A 20,676-nucleotide genomic window follows, 5' to 3' on the forward strand; every position below is an offset into this window, starting at 1 on the left:
ACACAAAGAACAAACGTTTGAAGCTACATGAGTCCCCGGGAAGAAGTGCAGACCATTGATGAAGGATAATAAAAATTAAACAAGACACATAGGGGCTCCCTGGGAATGTTCTTTGTACCTCAGGAAAAGTATGAGAAAATTGGTTAAGGAAATCCCTTAAGGTTATTTCATGTGGCACAAATCTCCAACAATCCACAACACAACAGTTACTGCAGTTCTATCCTGAGTTATGAGGTTCAGTTCAGCTTATTCTAGTACAAATGCAACTCATACTTCACTCTAACTATGAAATGAAGTCCTTGAGCTTGAACTACACCAGAGGCAAGTAACTCTGGAAGAAAGAATCACAGATGAAGTGGGGTTGCGGAATAGTATGTAGCGATAGTAAGCGATGGTTGGTGCAGAAAAACGAAAAATGTTGACTGATATTTAGCCTCTTTTTGTAATAATATTGGTGCACATGGGTTTGCTCACCTGAACTTAGTCATTTTAAAGTCATCATTTTTGTATCTATATTTAAAAACACAGTCTTGTGATTTTTAATGTTTTACCACAGAAGACTTAAAAATGTTTAAAAATTATATAGCTAAATAGCTCATGACATTTTAGTAGTCTTCAGTATTTGCATAGCATTCAATAGGTAATAGGTAATAATAATACATGTATAAGTGTTGATGGTTGCCCAGTGAGCAGTACCAGGAATCAATAACGGTTTTGTAGATTGGAAATCTGTTTTGGCACTCAACAAATTCATAGAAAAACAATAAGGTTTTTAAATTTTGCAATTATGCAAATGTAAACTCAATTGATTAAAAAGGGAAGACACAAAAATCAACTCAAAAGAACTCTGAAATCCAGACAAGACCTTTTACCCTGCACCTACATTTGTATTCTGCAAACAACACATCACAGCTTTGTCTGTGTGTGTGTGTGTGTGTGTGTGTGTGTGTGTGTGTGTGTGTGCGTGTGTGTGTGTTACCTGATGTATCTCCTGCCAGCCATTCTCATCCACACAGCCAACTTGTGCATGATCATGCAGCAGCAGCTCACAGCAGTAGGGGTCTCCTCCTACCATCGAGCTGTGGTACAGAGGAGTCAACCCCCTACTGTCTTTATAGTCAGGCGATGCACCCAAGTCCAACAGCGTCTAGTGGGATAAGAGGGGGGTTAGGGGCAATAATGCTTTAAGCACTCCATACAGTCACAATGTGAGGTTTGAGAGCAGACCAGTAACAAAGTCTATGTTGTTTATACATTTACGTTATTAAAACCACGTAAATGCTATCGCAAGAAAAAATCTCAGCAAAGTACTTTTCTCCGTGGGACCGTAGGAAAACATTGTACAGTATGTCATCCATCTACACTGCTAAGAGGGCAGTCGATGTCAGGGCCGACAGAGAGACAGACAGCCATTGACTCTCACACAGCTAAACCTGCCATTAAGAGTCACCAATTAAGTGACCAGGGGCATGTCGTTGGACTGTGGGAGGACACTGGAGCTCCTGGAGACAGACACGGGGAGAACATGCGAGCACCACTCAGAGAGGCCGCTGGGTGGTGTGTTGAACCCTGGAGCTTCTCGCTGTGAGGCAACAGTACTAACCACTACACCACCACGCCACCCACAGTGGAAATAGATGATGTATCCTACATGGCACTGTGACATTAAATATTTGTATTGCGACAATGAGAAATAACCAATTTCATTCTCAACGGTTCCAGCTCAACGGGAAAATAAATGCCATGACTCATGTAAATCCTTTCATTGAGGTTACAAGCATCCTCAAAGCAGACACATGCGAGGCCATTTAATGAATACCCGGGCAATTTGAAGAGATCATGTGAATCCTCACATTTTTAGTAATCGCTCGGGCCCCCCCTCTGTACTCAATTGGTCGAGAATTCTTTGCCTGAGATTGCCTACCTGGAAGTTCTCTTCTCAAAGGGAACATTTTTGCAAGAAAGCAATTGGTGTAGTGCAGAAATAAAAGAGATTAGTCAGCTGTCTGCGACCTTTGTGTGTGTACTGCACTCACTATAAGTGCTGTATGGTTCTTGCTGCGCACGGCCTTGTGCAGGGCTGTTATGCCATCTTTTGTTCTGAAGTCCAGATGCGCCCCTCCACTCTTCAGCACCTTGATGAGATCTGCACATCCCTCCAGCTGTGCTGCGAGCGTGAGAGGACATTCTGTAAAATCAGAAGACGAGACAGCAAACAATAACCAATATGTTATTTCAGGTAATATTGTGCATTTTTCTTAGTATATTAACATCAAACAATTGAAGCTGTCAATATTTGAGGACAAAGCTTGTTGGAGTTGTCAAAACTGTGGGTTTGCATCTTCAATATATATGCATTTTGATCACTGCTAACTAAGATAGTTCCTCACCTCCTGTATCTGGATCATGGAAGTTGGGGTCCAGGCCCTTTTCCAGGAACCTTGAGACCTTTTCAATGTTCCTTTGCTGCATGTACTCCATAAACTTCTTCAAGTTTGCCTAATGGAGGGAGACAAGGTAGTGGGAGAGAGGTAAGGGGGAAGTGAAGATAAAGACAGCTGTGATTGGTTGATGTCAGACTCATGTGGATGGGAATGTTTAATAGAGATGAAAGCTAAAGTCACCGCTCTCTCTTTCTGTGTTTGAAGGTTTTATTCTGTCATGCCAAGCAAATGGGCCATGTGCAGTAGATATAAAAACAGCGATAGGATGTCGAAAAAGACCAGAAAACGGCTGTGAATGGCTGAAATGAAGACCTTTTCTTTTGGATATCAGAGCCAAGAAAATGTATTCATATTGTACAATGCCTCAGAGTAACGCTTATCACTGAGTCTAACACTAACACTGACAAGACATGTGCACAAACCTACATTCCTCCTCCTCTGATTAAACATATTCATCACCTCTGCTGATGGGTGTAACCCTGGAGAGCATAGATGCGGAAATTAAGCTATGAAAGAGGTATCAGCATTTTAGAATATGTTTCTATACCCTGACGAATCAAAACAACAACAATTTATATCTGAGACACAATTTTTCATAGCGCACAGTGTCAAAGTGTCTAATGACTGCAATCATGTGCAATACTTAAAAACGGCTTGGAGTAAAATAGTAATTTTTATAAATTAGCCTGTGGTACAATCCTAACATATAAACTATCCAAGAGGACATAGATATGAATCTAATATGAATCTTGAGGATGTAATTGAGACAAGATCTGGATTATACAAAATTATCTTGAACAGAAGACTTTCATTACTGTTTAATTCTCTGGTTCTTATTCTCAGTCATTATGTAACATCCACATGTGCAAAACCGTTCCGACACAAACACACATATATAACATTTTACACAGCTGAGTTACTTGGCACACTGCATTCAAGGTAACAAACTTTAACACGTGCAAACAGGTACACTCACATTGCAAGAAGGCGAAAAGCACTCAGAAGCCATAGGCACTCACCATATGTGGCATCACATACTGCATATCCCTTGTTCTATAAAAGTCACACCCTGCACCTTCCGGATTCAAGCATCGCACTCAGTACTTCCCTGCACGCCACGTCGTCTGCAGCCTCTAAAAGCTACCCTCTTTCTCATGCAAACCACATGCACGCGCTGCGTGGATCGGTCGACTGCTACTCTCACCATCTCCAAGTCAAACTGTGTGAGACAAATTCACTTTGGCTGTTTCCGTTTTTTTTCTTTTTCCGATGCTCTGTGAGGCAGTTGTTATGGTGATAGGATACAAAGACAGCTCTGACAGCCAATGCACACACGAGTGGGAAGAGCATTGAGGTTGTGTGTGTGTGTGTGTGTGTGCGTCCTGCACAATGCCTCGGATACTGCCTTGAAGGGAATCGTGATGATTTGCCAGCGATCAGCTGGGTCTGATGTGTGATTTATTGCATGTTGAGACATTTTGATAAGCGTTTGTAATGATTTATCGGTTTTGGCAAAGGTCTCAATAAGCAACAACATGTCAATACAATCTTTAATAACAGTCAAATATGAAATTAACTAAATTTGCTCCAACTTATAAAAAATAGATCATATAAAATAAAGTGGAAAAAAATATGTGCGGTGCCCCAGTCTGTCCTTTATTCATTGACATGCCAGATTCAATCATATATGAAAGTGAATACTGTCCCGCATCGGCTGTCACCCTGTAATTAATGATCTCTGGATGTGGCTTTCTTTTGCTTACTAGCCAGCTGATCCGGCTTGTAATCCACAACAAACAGTCCCTAGCACTTTCCCTCGTGTGTAATTTCATTGCAAGTTTTCATGTAGAGCGATCTGTTGTAGTTACCTCCAGAGACAACAAGATAGTTCACTTGTAAAGTGCATTAATCACACTGGTGCACTGACACGTGCACCATATGTCACCATGGGAATCTAAAGATGGAGGAGAGGAAGGTAACAAAGATGTGGTCTTTATCCCGCCATACTTATTTTGGCCAATAAAGGAGCAAAAATAGTTGATTTCCAATACAGCAGCAAACTGTCACACAGTAAACGTCACACTTGACGCGTGTAGCTCAGCTTCAAACTCGCAGTCTTCTCACCTCAAGTGCCCCTTGAATCCCACATTTCATTCCAAACAATAGACGTTTTGTCTGGAGAACTAACAATGACAGTATTATGGTTTTGAGGAATGCCAATAAGGGAAAAGAAAATGTTAGCTTCACACTGCGAAACTGCTGCAACGTGCCAAGGTCATGACGAGCCTGTTCCGAAAATAAATCCGTTAAAACCTCTGTTGGATGAAGTAGGTAAAGAGAGTGACAACAAACAGAAGGGGAGAGATAAAGGGCAAAATGAAAGATAGCATCTTATCTCAGTGCAGCAGAGCAAGAAACATAAGCATTAATAAAATCAGAGAGTCTACGGCAATTGACTAACTTTAATCCAACAAAATATCCCGGAGATTCAGTTTGATTCTCCGCACAAGGTGTCCTCATCTGCTCGACCGGAAATTACTCCTCAACTACAGGGTTTATTTTGTCCTGTCTGCCTTTCATACCTTTAGGCTTTTTGTCTGTGTATTCTTTTCAAGCTTTTGTGCTGCAACTGATGGACATTTCTAGCCAATTCCCTGAAAAAAGACTCTTCTGTGAATTTATTAGTAATAAAACCAATAATAAGTCTGCAAATTAATGCATTCACCACCACTGCCAATGTCCTGGTATTGAGGGGAAGCCTTGTTGTATTCTGCAGTCGTTTGGTGTAAAACCTGGATAAGGGCCCAGGACACACTCCCCCCTCTGTGCCATCTTCTCTTTAATTGGGACGCACTTCCTTAGTTTCCTTCCTCCTTTCATAGTTGGTTTGGCCACAGCTTCATGAAGGGGGATGTACTCACAATGTTCAGTAGCTAATGTGCATCCATGTGTTATCCATGCAGCACGTACTGTATGTGTGTCAAACACTTCCACTGCACTATATTCACACTTATTGCCACATGGCTACACAGTCCCCCCCCCCCGGCCCCGCACAGCTGGCCTACACTACGCCGTGCCATTGATGAGTAGTAATTAAAATGATCACCAACACAATGCCTATTTGGGCAGAGATCATCCTCTCTGACCCAATGTGAGCTGGCCCATGAAATACACACATGTTTGTAAAGAGCCCTGTTGCTGAGGCGGAGGGAGCCAGGGCAGTGGGTCATGGGAACGCTCTGGGGACATGTGATGCGAGTGTGGCCTGCACAGTTGGGATAGAGGACGTGGACGTGATGCTCGGCTCCACGTTGAAACAGGGTCATGCTGTCAGCGCAAGCTGCGTAACAGATTCTGTGTCGCGAGGACGAGCACACGGGGTGCGTTCAAAGATATTCATCAAGGTTCAGTGCCTCGGCCTCTGTGTAGACTCGTATCTGCAATCCGCAGGGAGGTGTTCAAGCCATGGATGTATGACGAGGAATAACTACACTGTTGGAGATTTCAGATTATAAAATAAAGATGAAATCGCCTGGATCTTAATATCTTTGTCATTGTAGGGGTCATAGAGTAAGATTAGTGGCGTTTCCCTTTGAAAATAACTCTGGATTCTGCTATTTCTGCATTTCTGCAACTGTAGTGACGCCGACTGACTCCACAGTGTCACCGATGAGCAACAAAAATAAAAATAATGTATTTCGTTTGTTTTTAATAACATCCAAGCACTCGGTTAATTCTGTTACTATGAAAATGTATAGTTTTAAAAATACAATCATGAAAAACCGTCAGAGAGTGTTCAGGGAGTTCAGGGAGTGTCCATTAATACAATAATACAAAATACAGATCGTGGCGTGGACACTAATTCCCACGTTAAAAGAGTCAACGGTTTGTTCTGGAGTTCAGTCACCTCAGCAAACATAAAAACCTGTCTGGCGCACAGTGTACCTGATTCTCTGTCGGTCTGCGCTTTGTTCACAGTCTCTTATATAAAGGCCGGGGCGAGAGCGGGCGGGCCTTGACCTCCCTCTCCCAGATGCTTTGGACAAAGCCAGTCCTGCTGCAGGGGCACTGCATTTAAATTAGACACCAAAACATGGAGAGACTCAACTCAACATGTTACATACGCGCAGTATCCGGCAACATTCGCGCACACCGTCAATTACAAGTTATGATAGTTTCTGTCTGTATACATAATATTTCATTTCAGTTGTTTGGGATTTTGTGTGGTATATTAAAGTATATTTAAGTGTTTAATCAAGAGTGAACATCAGTCAGATGGTTTCTAATGAATGTTCTGTACATTCACAAAACACAATAACGCTCAGACCAGTGCATGGTAAGATGAAGACAAGGTGATGCTTGATACAGGATTTTATTTCCATCTGGAATATGAGGCATATTCTATAACAGGCAATATAACAGTAGCTAAGGTAACTAGTGCTGGGGGAGTCCTAAGTGTTGAAACTGAGGTCTGGAAGGGTACGATAGATACGTTAGCAGGTGGAATGATACAAGCAGAGTACACTGCACATTGCAGTGTGAAGTTTATGAAGTACTACACTAGTATTTTATAGTTTTAATAATATAAGGGCTGGTAGTTTCAGTTTAAACTGAAAGTAAAGGGAAGCATGCCGTGGTTTTTTTTTTAACTTAGCTCGCTGGCTAAGGAAGATAAAAGCAAGACACATCATGGTTACGCATTCTAAGATGTGCTTCAAGTCTTTGTCAAAAACCTACAAAGGTAACGGTGACAGTACAGAATATGTAAAGAAGCTCCTGATTCAAGGTCCCATATTGAAACAAAGCCTCTTCTTTTCATACCTCTTCTCATCAAATGAAAAGAAACAGAAAAAAGAAAATGGCTGTGCTATTTGTTTGACACATTTTTCACTAATTAATGGATTTATTGTATGAAGGTCTGGAAGCATGTTTCCATTAAATATGCCACAAAATGACATGGTGTGGTAGAAAAACAAGAAAATGGATTCACAGGAGGAGAAGGAACAGAGGACAGTGCAGAGATGGAAGAGGAAAACCATTGTGAGCATAAGATAAGATATTCTTTTATTTGTCCCACAATGGGGGAAATTCACAGGATGGCGGTAAAAACATTAGCAGCAGTAATAAGTAGGTAGGGAAAGAAATTTATAATAATGATAGACAAAATAAAAATAAAAGCAGTGTGATGATCACAGTAATGGAATATACTAGAATATTCCGTTACTGTGATCATAGATGTAAGTAGGGATCTTTCTGCAAAACTGCTGGTTTCTGTTTTTTTTCTCTTAACATGAAAATAATAAAAAACAATTTAATTTAATTGAACAAAACAAACTACTGATACACAGTAGAGTTATTGTGTATCACTAAAGTAGAAGTTTATCCTAAAACAGCCAAATGTCTAATTGAGTTTATGTTGCAAAAATGCTGCAGGGAAATAATCTGTCAGCATATTAACCTGTTTTCAATCTCTGAAGCAACATGATTTATGACATTACTTAAGATACCAATGTGTTGATAGCTACTGTATGTAAGGTCAGCATTTTCATTAATTAATAGAGCCAAGTAAGTATTTCTCTGAGGCGATTTCAACGGAAGAAAACAAAAAGTTTAGTAAAGGTTAAATGTAATTGTTTCAGATTGCTTTAGAGGGCCATCCGGTTAACGTAATGAATGAATATTTCAGTGTATCATGAGCACCGTGCTGTGTCGTTATTAAAAGGAACCACCCTTGAGGTCTATAGAGAGCATGGTAGGAGCGCAGTCATTAGCTCTGTGTCCAAACCTGAGTTATGATAAAAACCCAGCAGAGTCTGCTCTGAAATGTGTGTAGCCTGCTGCACTACAAACATTACAAACATTTATGAAAGCAACTATATCTGCTTACTGTAAGGTGTTGTTTTACTAACACATGTAGGCACTCACTTGAGATAAATAAGCAGTGTACTTATAGCTATATTATTGGATGGGCAAAAACACAATGCAAGAAGAAACGCAGGAGGTCTTTTTTAGGTTCTTATGGATGCTTTGAAGAAAATACGATTAAAAGGTTTAGGGTTGAGTATTCCTCTTGGAACTGAATTCTGCTTTCCATATACAATGTGTCTTACTGTTGGATTTACTAAATCTGCGCAATAAAGGAACATTTAATTATCCTTCTTACACATTTTCGTGCCTGTTTTAACAGAATTTTCTTTCTTTTTTTAATCTTTTTGTGTCTAAGCACGTCTGCCTCTACCTACGTCTGCTTGGGCCTCAGCCTACAGTGCGTTTGTCTGAGGGAGCGAGAGCTTAAGTAATCTCCAATACCCATAACTAACAGGCTTAGAGTGTAATGCCCCTGCTACAAAAACACCAATGGGCTGTATGAGAGTGCAGACTTTATTCCAAGGAATAGGATTTTCTGTGAGTGTATCTTCAACCTTAACTGTATCACAGCTAAATAAATTAGTTATTTAATACTTGAAGCTTAAGGGAAACACCTCATAAAAAAACAACAAAAAAAATGGATTTTTTGAGAATGATTTTCTTTTGGTTCAGATTTCAGATTTAGAATTAAGTAGTAAATATTTTATTCATAATGAATGAGTGCAGTAAAACCTCAAAGTAGTGATGGGGTGCTGTTACTATAGCAACACCATTGAATACATCATTGACTGTAAATGTTTTTGTGCTAAATGAAAGTCAAGTTTACACCTCTACTGAGTATTTAGGAAGGAACAAAATCCCACAGCCTGCTCAGTTCACATGAGACACAGTCGTTATCACAAAAATCCAAACTTGTTCTAAAAAACGTCCCCCCTTAAACTGACATTTGTTTCTGTAATTCTTGTTTCGGTGCAGGGGTTCCTGATATTTTAATAAATAGTCAAAAGCTGTTAAACGACCTTACGAAAAAGAGATAAAGAGCCGTGACCTGGACCGATGCCATCTGCTGACACAGCATGTGGAAACCAGTATATTTAATACATAACAGAGCAGATCACTCTAACATGTCTAAATGTGAGTAGTCATTCCCTGTTAGGGTTGAAGACGTGTCATAGAAAAAAACTAAATCGGCACTTGCAGTCAAATGAACCAAACATCAAACCAGTTCATCATTTGAACGTGAAGAAAATGCCATGATCCTAATTTTGAATAGTAAAATGAAAAGCCGGCAATCAAACAAACACAATTGCTTTCAAACTACTTTAAACACCTTCATGGTATCAATACAAGAACAGCGACCGAAGGCATAACCGCAAACTGTGACAATTTACTCCTGATCTCATGAGTCGTTTGAGCAGTGTTGAGTCTAACCTGTGCCGGCCAACTCTTCGCAGCTCTCTCTGAGCGCAGCAGCATGGTACCTTCTGAGCGATCCCTCTCAGACGCACTGGAATGATACGTTTTTAGCTCTCCATAACTCCTTGTACTCCTCTTAATGAGCTACCGTTCGGGGCGGCGCGGACTAGCCTTCGTGGGGTCGGCTGGAGGCTGGAACAAAGCGCTGCGAAGCCACGGCCTCTTTCCAACTCAGTCGACACACTCACAAACATGCGGAGCACCAGCTTATTGTATATGGAGCCCGCAAAACACATTCTGTACACTCAACCAATTCCACCCGCCCTACTGGCAACGCCGACAGGGGGCTTTGTCCAGCATTGTTCCTTACATCAGAACAATGAGCTCTCACTTCCTTGCCAACCCATTAGTGCAACAAAAAGAAAGACACTGACGCAAACAAGAAGACTACAAATTAAAATTGCAGATGTGTGTTAATAACAACACAAAGACAGACACACACACAACTCTATGAAAAGCGGTGCATTCATTGGGGTTGTCACAATGATACTCTCTGGGCTCCATTTTCATGTTGTCACAGTGTCAGCAGACTGCTATTTTCCTTGTTAGAGTTTTGTATATTAAGTAAATACTTGTGCTTATCTGCACATAAAACATTTAATCCGTCCGTGAAAAATCGCAGATCTGCTCCAACTCATCTCATCACTAATAATTCACAAGCCTGTTCGTTCCTGCCCGTCCCGTCCTTGTGCCCCCGGCCAGAACAGAACAGAATAACCTGGGCAACAGCTGTGTGGCCAATCCTCTTTTTAAAGAGTCCAGGCAAAGGGTTGCCTCGTGTTTAAAGGGGATGAAAGTATCAAACATGATTAGAGATAGCTCGCTACTCCCCGACGCACTAAGCAGGCTGCACTTGACTGCAATCTACACTGAGCCGTAGGGCTCACGCGGAGTAAGCTGTGTGTTGAGATCATGTCATTTAAAATGGATTGCATTGAGAAGAGGCTGGATGACAAGTGCACACCATCAGGTGCACCTGCTTGAAACGCAGGCAATGATAAGTGCGAGGAACGGGATGAGAAAGAACGACGCATCTATATGAAACACGCTACGAGCACACAGACAGCGAGAGAGAGCTTATGATACTGAATTGATTTGAGAAGTTTCTTTTTGTATTTTGTATTCATACATTTTTTACTCTGTGTGTAGATTTTTCGTTTCTGTTTCAGCGTCAACAGCTGTCGTTTGAGTGCAGTTTACGTTACAAGCCATAAAGGGTTCCACCGGAGATAGATATTACAGTAGCACTCAATTGTTGTTTGTATGCATGGCTTGTATGGAGTGTTACTAAGCAGGGGGAATGCATGCTGTCATCAGAACCAAATAGACCAGAGAAAGAAAGAGCTGAATCAGGTCCCGTCATGTGCTTTCAGGCACAAACTGACACCAGGACGCAGGCAGGCGGGCTGCAGGGGAACAGAGCCAAAGGATTGAAACACAACTAAACAGGCCGAGAGAAAAACCGGAGCTAAGCCTGATAAAACGTTCGTCAAATTACTGCTGAAAAGAAATGTGAAAAGATCCTCCCTTATTGAACCTTGCTAATGAAGCATTCAGTTGAAATCAAAAGTCGAAACTGAAAACTGTCTTTTTTTAAAAATCCAGTTGTTTTATTGACAATTTTATTTTGTTATTTGCTTACTTGCTTAGTGTGTGTTTATTTTGGTTTCACTACAGTCTAACCTTTTCTTGCCATTTTTGCCGTTATATAATGTGTTATATTCAAAGAAGCAAAAAACACAATATAATGTGGAAGCATTATCATTATTGTTATGTAATATATATATTTAAACCCTGATAGGAAATGTAACAAAAATAACCTTGTTCAATGGCAATTAAGTATTATATTTAACACAATGTAATGGTAATTTGCTGACTTGCAGCTTTAAAGAGAATGTTACACTTCATCATTTTACTGAATTCTTGCAATAAAGGTGGTTATCTTCAGGATTTTACATTTTCAACAAAATGAAGTGATTGATTGGCTGCAAACAAGCTCATAGGCCACAGAGAGAGAGAGAGAGCGGAATCGGGCAGCCAGCAGGCTTCAGGCTGACGCAGGGGTATGTGGGTAGTATGTATATTCAGCCAGACATTTATTAGACTCCATTGTACTTTATGCCACAGGCATCCCGCTCTACAGTCAACTATTCATACCGCCTGACCTAGAATAAGAGTCTTCTGCGAGTGGGATGTAGCAAGAACCATACAATGTGTTGTTTCTCCATTGTGAAATGAACTTGTGCGACGAGGCGCAGCATCATCAAGACCAACCGGCAGGTTCAGTTCCAGTTCAATTCAATATATGGATGCAAAATGCCATAATACATTGTGTGGATGATGTTTAGTTGGCTGCATTTTCATATCCGAGGTCTGGTGGAGGGTCTGAGGGCCGTGTTTTGGGCTGGAGGTTCTACATGGCCTGGGTTTAGAGTGTACTGAAATCAATGCAATCAATTCCTTCTTCTAAATTGGGAACATGAGAAACTCAAAGTGCGTTGTGACGAAGTACAACACATTAGAGGACAGAGCTGTAATTTCTGTAAAGTTAATTGCACACATGCTAGACAAGCAGTAGCCCAGTAGACAACAGGACAGGCGTAATGTCAGTAAGACTGTCCCCCTACGAGCCACAGCCAAAACAAATTTACAAAAACTACACCAAAGCGCAGTGCGTCGTTTTACACAATCTGGATTTGTAAGTAACAAAGTTACAACACGACATCAATTGTATGTAAAACTGAAAAACCTTTTATATCAATGATTCACCCAGTGGACGTATCGGAGACATTTTTGTGGTGGATTTGTCGGTTAGGGGGCCCGAGTTGTCAAGCCACCAGCTGATCCCTCACTGACAAATTAGTCCTCATTTTCAGCTCTTAGCGTTTTCGACTCCCTTTTAACACCGACGCACAGTGTTAAGCTGCGGACATCGCAGAGCATTCGTGGAGCATTGTGATAACGGACCGGCCTGTCCTTTCTCACTGGACGTGGACAGTAGGTACAGTACATGTACCTCACCAGGCATTCTACTCCCCTTTTGCAATCCTATCCCATCTATTTTGCACGGGCACTATCGCTGCACCCTGGGAATTACACTGCCCAAGATGTTTGGAATGATTTTAAATGGTTTAAAACAGTAGCATGTTTTATCCTTGTACCATAACGACAGCGTGTAGAGCCAGACCTCTCCTCCGGCTTTGACACAGCGCCGTGGAGAGAAAGGTCTGTCTATGCCCAAACCACTGGCAGGTGCACATGCATTTTCATACACAGGTGCACCTGCATGGATATCTTCTGTGTACAGATACACACACATACACACACACACACACACACACACACACACACACACACACACACACACACACACACACACACACACACACACACATATTTGTCTTACTTACTCAGAGACCCAAAAGAAAAAACAACAACAAGAACTCACACTGGCATGAGCTAAAAGCAAAAATTCCCCAATCCTCTGACACGGAGTAGCAGGATCACACACACGGACCCATGCACAAATAGACACAGTGATCCAAGCCTGCGGTTTTCAACTGAACCAGTGCAGAAAGAAACATTAGCATTCTGTCAAGGTAACAGACAAGACTGCAGCAGCTATGCACACAGCCAACATGCAACAGAGCATAACAACGGAACTAAAACCAGCGAGAGAAGGAGAGTGAGCGCAAAGACAGGTAGACAGGGATGAGGTGGGGGATCTTTTGGAATAATTGGAAGTAGAAAGTACGGAAAACATAAAGACAGGGGAGGATAAAGATACGTTAAAACCAGAAACAATGATACATCAAGTTAAAGAGATGATGAGAGCAATTGGGGTACCTTACTATTGAGTCTGGCCTTCCTCATTTGTTTATTTTTTCTTTCTCTTCTTTCGGCCGCTTGTCTTTTCCCCAGATTGGATCCCATCTCTCACACACACAGACGCGCTCCCCGTCACTCATGCACTCTCTGTAGGTCAGCTAAAGTCCCAATGCCAAAACATCGTCCACATGGCCATATCCAGTCCCCTTTCCTCCTTGTCTCCTCTCCTCTTGCTCTCTCCTTCTCCACTACCACTCCTAGTGTCAAAGTAGCACACGCACACTCACGCAAACTCACACAAACACTCGCCCAGCACAGACGCACACAACGACTCGTGTGCATACACAGGCGGAGAGATGGTAAGGGGTTGATTCTGAAGGATTGCTGGAGAGAATAGGGAGGGCGGGGGGAGGGAGAGAGTCAGTGGAGAGGGAGGGAAACTAGAGGGAGGGGAGAGAGGGGAAACAGTAAATGAGAGGAAAAGTGGGGTGTGCAAGCGAGGAAAGCTAAGGATAAGCAAAGTGTGAAAGTAAATACAGAAAACAAGACGACATTGACAAGGAATAACACCGGCGTGCGGCGCAATCCCTGTTTTTGTAGTCCAAAGTGTTTAATGATAGTGGAAACTCCTTGGCTATTAACTAATGATCTCGTTTGTGAACCACGAATTTTCCTCAAATGAAATGTACAATTGTTGGTATTATGATGTTTTTTTTTTGACAAATCTCCCACACAGTATGTAAAGGTCATGTGCACACACACTTATTTATACACTTAAATATTCTTGCATGTTTGTTTGATTATGATTGATTGTGCCTGTGAGTGTGTGTGTGTGCAAACAAGTGCATTTTGTTGGTCTATCTACCGAGATATGTCACTCCCTTTTTGACACTACTATATTTCTCATCCTGTTAAGGGATCATCCATAAGCAAAGCCTTGTGAAAGAGGGTTTTTGACGCTCCAATGCATTGTGTGCCATGCATGCAGCTGTGTGTTTGTATGTATGTATGTGCATCTGCATGTGCATGGTGTGCATCTGTATTTATCAATGTTGGTATTGGTAATGCTGTTGTTGGCAATATCACTGCAGTTATGGAGGGTTTAAGCTCTCACAACAATACCTACCTACAAAGAGCTCCATTCTCTGTGTGGTTTTATTGTAATTTGAAAATAATGCAGGAATTCCCATTGATAAATACAATAAGCTGCTTACAGCAAATACAAAGCCTCAGCGTAGGAAGAATAGCATCACTGTGGAATGGGTTTCATGGGGGAGACTTTTGTGAATTATGCTTACACATGTACACTCTCACACAATAATGTGCATATTGGTTTAGCTTGTGAATCTATTATTTACCCAAAAGTTTAAAACAATTTATATTATAATAAGGTTACAATTTCTCTACTGCCTCATGATATGAGCACATTTGAAATGCCCTCAATCTAGCAATGTTCTCTGTAGAGCTGTGACCACATTACCAACCAGTGCATTACTAAATCTACTGTCCACTACTGTACACGCCTCTTCAGTTTCTCCCAACCCACCACTTGCCTGGCCATCTCTCCCACTATATTCCCCAAGGCTTTCATTCATAAATGCCTATAGAGCGTGTCTAGTTTCCTATCCATCCAATCATCCGATCTTCCACCCGTATAGTATTCATCCTTTCTGATGCCAATTTAAGATACAACAGACCAATTTGCTTTTAACTGCAAGAGATATTTTTTATCAGAACACTCATTAGTTCTACGTTCATCATGGATTAGACAGCAAGATGTAGGTGATTTCAATCTAAAACACTGTGAAAAGTGGATGAAAGATAGACATAGATCTAAAATAATTCCCTTTGATATGTGCAGCATTAAAGAACATGGGATTATAAATTCTCGACACACTGATGGCGTCACACAGTTTGAGTGAAATGTACGGGCTGGAATATAGATGCAGGATGGCATGACAGGGAAGACAGTGTTAATGGGAAAATTTAAGTGTAAAACCTAGTCAAGTCATTAAGGCAGTTTGCGTAAATTACTGTAATAAAATAAGGGGGTTGTGAAATTTCTTCCACTGGAAGCACTTTTTCCAACTGCAAAATTACCACCCATTCTGGTTTATCACATGGCCGACCACCGCCCCAAAACACCAACACATATAGACGCTTTTCTCTTTATTTCATTCTTTGCAGCCACCCTGGCTAACCAGGTCAGTGAACTGGTCGGGTCGAATGTGAAGGAGAAAAGGAAATCCTATCAATTATGGCCTCATTTCAAACTTTAGCCTGCGGCTAATGAGCTCCAAACCAGCAAAGTGGGCTAATGCTTGACCTTTGACTAACAGGGCAACTTGCTGCAGGATGAATTGTGAAATCGAGTGTTACAGCTGCAAGAGTCTCCCGTAAAAGGGTTTCGCTCTTTACCCCTGAAAGTGTTATTGCAAAAAAACACATGTGCCATTTGGAAAAAAGAGGGGCAGACCTCAAATTTTTGGGCAAAACGACTTTCTTAAAGCTCATCCTCACTACGAGAATACTGTTTTTAGATGTGTGTTAGATACCTAGATTTATGGTTGGCAAATTACAATACAACTGATGCTATGAATAGATACTGCATTAAATACCTAGACTCCAATATTCAATGTCATAGTATTTTAAAAAGGAAACTTTTTATACATTTGCATTTATTAAAGATATGTTAGGCATGTATAATTGAATAGCGGTTGGCTCTGACATTTTGCTAACGTCAATATTACCATAGACTTAAATAGTTTTAAAAGTCGAGCTGCATTCATTGTCCTTCTTCATTACTATCCCAAGTATTTTATGAAGTCATTTTTTTCAATAACACAGCTGTCCAGCTAATTGCTCATTGCTTATATGTATATAAGTTCCTCATCGACTGGACAGTCCAACAGATCAACCACAGCAAACCTTTTCTTTACGAAGGATTTCTTGTCTGAAACTACCGCCTGAATGGTAACTGTGCCAAAGCTGATGTTTTTGAGTAACACTCATATATACTCATATGTACTTTTTCACAGCAACGTAGCAAAGTAGCAGACGGCCGCAGCTCGCACCAGATTGTATAAGAGACAACGTGATGAGAGGATGACTTTCATGCATGTCATGTAGTGTCAATCAAAGGAAGTACAGGGCAGAAAACACTTATCGCCCGTGGACACAAAAGCGAAAAAACGTCTACTTCTTTCCAAAAACGGAATGTTCACAAATGTCTACAAAAGGAATTGGGCCGCGACAGATAACATGTATGCCACATTTCTGCAGAAAATGACAAACTCTTTGTTCATTGAACACGGAACAGTATTTTTGCTTCATCCTGAATGAACTAGTTGTTCTGATGTGATGTAATCTTGTTTGTCGTTTAATGAAGTTCAAAGGAACTAAGAAACATATAAAAGCTGCTGAGTGGCAGACAACAATGTAGCAACAACTGTTTTATCAAGAAATATTTATAGTCTATTTCCAAAAACTATTAAATGAAATGATAAAACTATGACACTATCACACTATGATGACAAGGATGTTGTGGTACAGACATCCAGAGTTCACTACAAAGGCAAAACAGCCACTCAACGGTTTTCACTGGCATCAGTCTATTAAGAAGATGAGCTCTCCTGACAGCATCCTTCCCACAGAAGAGGCAATACAAGCTTACTCAGTGGTCTTAGTGGAATTGCATTCATCTGATTACTATAGGATGTAGCATGTTTCAACAGAATTTGAATAAATCTTCATATTCTGAAAAAAAAAAAAAAATCTTTCTGTAAAGTTGAGCTGAAATTGGAAAATGGTCTTATGACAATCAGTAGGATAAAAAGAAAGAGAAATGCATGAATGATCAAAACTGCAGTTTGATGATTTGTAAGAAACATTTGCTCTCTTTCTTCTTTCTCTCCCTTATCCAGCACACAAAACACACAATTGACACTATTAATTCTCTCCGGTGTAAATCTCCTGCCCTCTGATGGTGTTCCATGGACATCCATTCAATTCTCTCCGCTGTCTGTTCCAGTTATAACACCCACACGTACAAACAAGCGCACAGACCACAACACACACACACACACACACACACACACACTAACGCACACACAAAACCGTGATGGGTTGTTTGCAGAATACAAATCTCTAGCTCATTTTTTCCGACCTGTCATTCTTCGCCCGTCCACTAGTCGGCCCAAACCAGTTCCCCCTTCAGATGAGTCACCTGCTTTCACATTTACGGCCCCGCATTGGTGCATTTACTATACAGGTACATTGCCCGGCCAATATTCCCACTTTACCAGATTGTGTTGATTTCTCAGTAGACCTACTTTGTCTTTGTCTTGTTCTGCAGCTATGGATCTGTGTTTGTGACCAACAGCCAGCCCTCGAAAACCATTTGCCAGCTCTGCCTCTCTGGTTGCATTTAACAGGTCTTTATGTCGATGTGCACGAGCCTGCCTATTAAGTAAAAACAGATTATTCCAAACATGCCTTGCCTTCTACCGTGTTACTACCGAGTTACTGATATACAAAACAGCAACAACCAAATGACTGTTTCATACAGTCTCAACGTGAGCTAAATAGTACCAGTACCATTCAAAGGTTTGGGCATATTTTCTCATTCAATGAAAAAGTGTGTCCAAACTTTCGACTGGTACTGTGCACACCGACTCTTTTCAAACATTGAACTATTTTTCTTTAAGCGTTTGTTGAATGTCCAGTAAAGTGTTGCTCAAAAAGAGACAAAATATATATAAAACATATCCCGTGTCATGTTATGTTGCATTCTAGCTTGTATGGTTGTGTTCTGCAAGATATTACAGTGTTTAACAAGGACAAATATAACAGTGCTACTGTGTATGTTACTGAGTATGTTAACAAAAGCTATTGCACACAGCTTGTTTAAAGACAAGATGGAGATGATACACATAATTGAAACTAATTTAAACTACCACTTATTATTCACTATAATTTTCATGGCAACACAAAATAGACATTGTCAAGCAAGTTGTCCTTCGTGCAAAGCTCTTAGAGCCTCGCGTGGCCTAGATAGAGATTCCAGATGAATGAACCAACAAACACACGGTCTAGTTGCCAGTGATGGCCTTTTCTTTCCAAACATTGTATAGGAAATTGCAGCATAGAACTTAAACAGAGCCTCCCAGTACTTGCTGTAACGACTTGACCTCCTTTATATCCAAGCTGTGGCCAACGTTCTTTGTTCTGCATGTGTGCCCTTCACTTGCTTTGAAAGGTCACACCAAGTATAAGCTGTTCAGATGCCCTGTTGACCGAGTGCACTTCTGTTTGGTCTTACCTTGGTATGGAGCTTGAACAGCTGCTTTTCATCCAGGTGAGTCTGGGTGTACACACGTCTTTTATAGCGGAACTGAAAAACAACAACACACATAAGAGGCCAGGCAGATTTAACCCTCTCCCTTAGTGCGTGCTTTGATCGCCTGACAAACAAAACGCTACAAAAAATACACTGCGAAACAAAATTGTGACTAAAACACATGGTAGAATTTGAAAATCCAACCTTCATCTCATCAGTAGCTGTGACAACGGTGCAATGGATTATTTCACAGTTGAATCATATTAGAATACAACAAATAAGGAACATTTACAATTCAAACTTTTCAAAAGACTGATGGTTATTTGTTTGTCTTTGCAGTCGACTTGTTCAATAGAAGGTTTCACCAAACAGTAACATCTGTAACAACTATGTGTGTGTGTGCTACTGCATGCAAGCATCGGTGTGTCTGTGCACGTCGGTTTCTCTGTCGATGTGTGGTGTGATTCCACAATGGAGCAGAGCGGTTTTGAACAGCTAATCCAAAACCGTCATCACCTCCACACACAATAACATAGTTATTAATAATAACAGTACCTCTCAATGCATCAGAGCTTTACAATAAACCGAGGATCAAAATGGAAAGTAAACCTTGCATGATGGACAAGCACACAATTATCTCCAAAGAATGACAAACCATTGCAGAAAACACATTGCTATTGAGCGTATCTTTGCTGCTAGATTAGACTGACTCTTCATGAAAGGAGAAGCACACAGGACATATGCATTCCCACACCATCATGCCTTGCGGATACTATACAATAACTACAGCATGTAAGATGCAACATGTATCGTGTGTTCCGTGTATGTGAAGAAAAATACATGAAAAAAAGTAGTGTGCCTCAAAGGTAAATAGCTGTTACACACTGTGGGCTGCATGTGTCCTGGCCTTGCTGTTATATAGTGTTCAGCACTACATTATTGATATACTTCTTCCAGGGCTGGACAACTAACTGGACAAGGACGTCAATTATTGTCTAGTATTATTATCACACAATGCCATTATTGCCAATTATTAGGAACTCTGAGTATTACTGCGCTATTGACTAAACCTCATAACCGTATTTGCTAAGATGCTGGTGTCTCTTGCTCTCTCCTGCCAACACGGCTTGAAGCCTGACACACACACACACACACACACACACACATGATCCACACCTACCTCCAGGTAAGGTACAGGAGCGAGGGATGGGAAAGGGTATTCCCTTAGCTGTCTCTCCTCGTCAAGAAACTTGCCAGCCTTGCCGTTGTAGGCCGGCTGGAACAGGCCGTAGTTGAGCACATCCTTCAGGCTCTGGTTGAGCGTGCACAGGATTCGCTGCTTGGACTGCCAGATCGGAGCATCCACATTAAATTTCATACATTTCTGCAGATAAGAGCGAAAGAAGGTAAGATTTTAAGTGCTGCGTCTTTCTGACTATCACGTATTGCATGTGTTGAGGTGCTACAAAAAATTAAATCGTAAATCTTGCATTACAGAGAAGTGCATTAAACTTCCAAAGTCGTGCCCGGGGAGAAGCTAGGCCCTTTATTATAATAAGCAATTCACAAAGGTAAGGCAGTATTTCAACATTATCCATTAGTTCTCACAAAAGGTCATCCTAAAAGCCAGCGGTAGTCAGAAAACTAAAGTAAACAAAACATTAATATAAAGCAAAAGCTCTTACAGAACCACTCATCTGACGCCCATATTGCAGCAGAATA

The 20,676-nt window shown here is 41.0% G+C and overlaps 1 protein-coding gene across 16 annotated transcripts in view; it reads right to left on the bottom strand.

Annotated features, from left to right (window-relative positions):
• The window catches only part of shank3a (SH3 and multiple ankyrin repeat domains 3a), a 97,467-nt gene that overhangs the window by 57,937 nt on the left and 18,854 nt on the right, over window positions 1-20,676 (bottom strand). For 10 of the 16 annotated variants that reach the window (XR_013451143.1, XR_013451144.1, XM_040162510.2 and 7 more), the window contains exons 2-6: window positions 20,135-20,338; window positions 18,937-19,008; window positions 2,391-2,499; window positions 2,037-2,188; window positions 980-1,147 (exon numbers count right to left, since the gene is read on the bottom strand). Coding sequence is in view for 14 of the 16 variants with exons in the window: in XM_040162510.2 (XP_040018444.2) it covers window positions 980-1,147; window positions 2,037-2,188; window positions 2,391-2,499; window positions 18,937-19,008; window positions 20,135-20,338 (705 nt within the window). In the remaining 2 variants the exon portion in view is untranslated. Of the gene's footprint in view, window positions 1-979; window positions 1,148-2,036; window positions 2,189-2,390; window positions 2,500-3,463; window positions 3,568-9,743; window positions 10,004-13,634; window positions 13,978-18,936; window positions 19,009-20,134; window positions 20,339-20,676 lie in introns of those variants that run through there. The other 6 variants (XM_078082659.1, XM_078082666.1, XM_078082665.1 and 3 more) reach the window with 6 other exon arrangements.

The sequence above is a fragment of the Gasterosteus aculeatus genome, chromosome X, assembly GCF_964276395.1.
Source record: "Gasterosteus aculeatus chromosome X, fGasAcu3.hap1.1, whole genome shotgun sequence".
NCBI lineage: Eukaryota > Metazoa > Chordata > Actinopteri > Perciformes > Gasterosteidae > Gasterosteus > Gasterosteus aculeatus.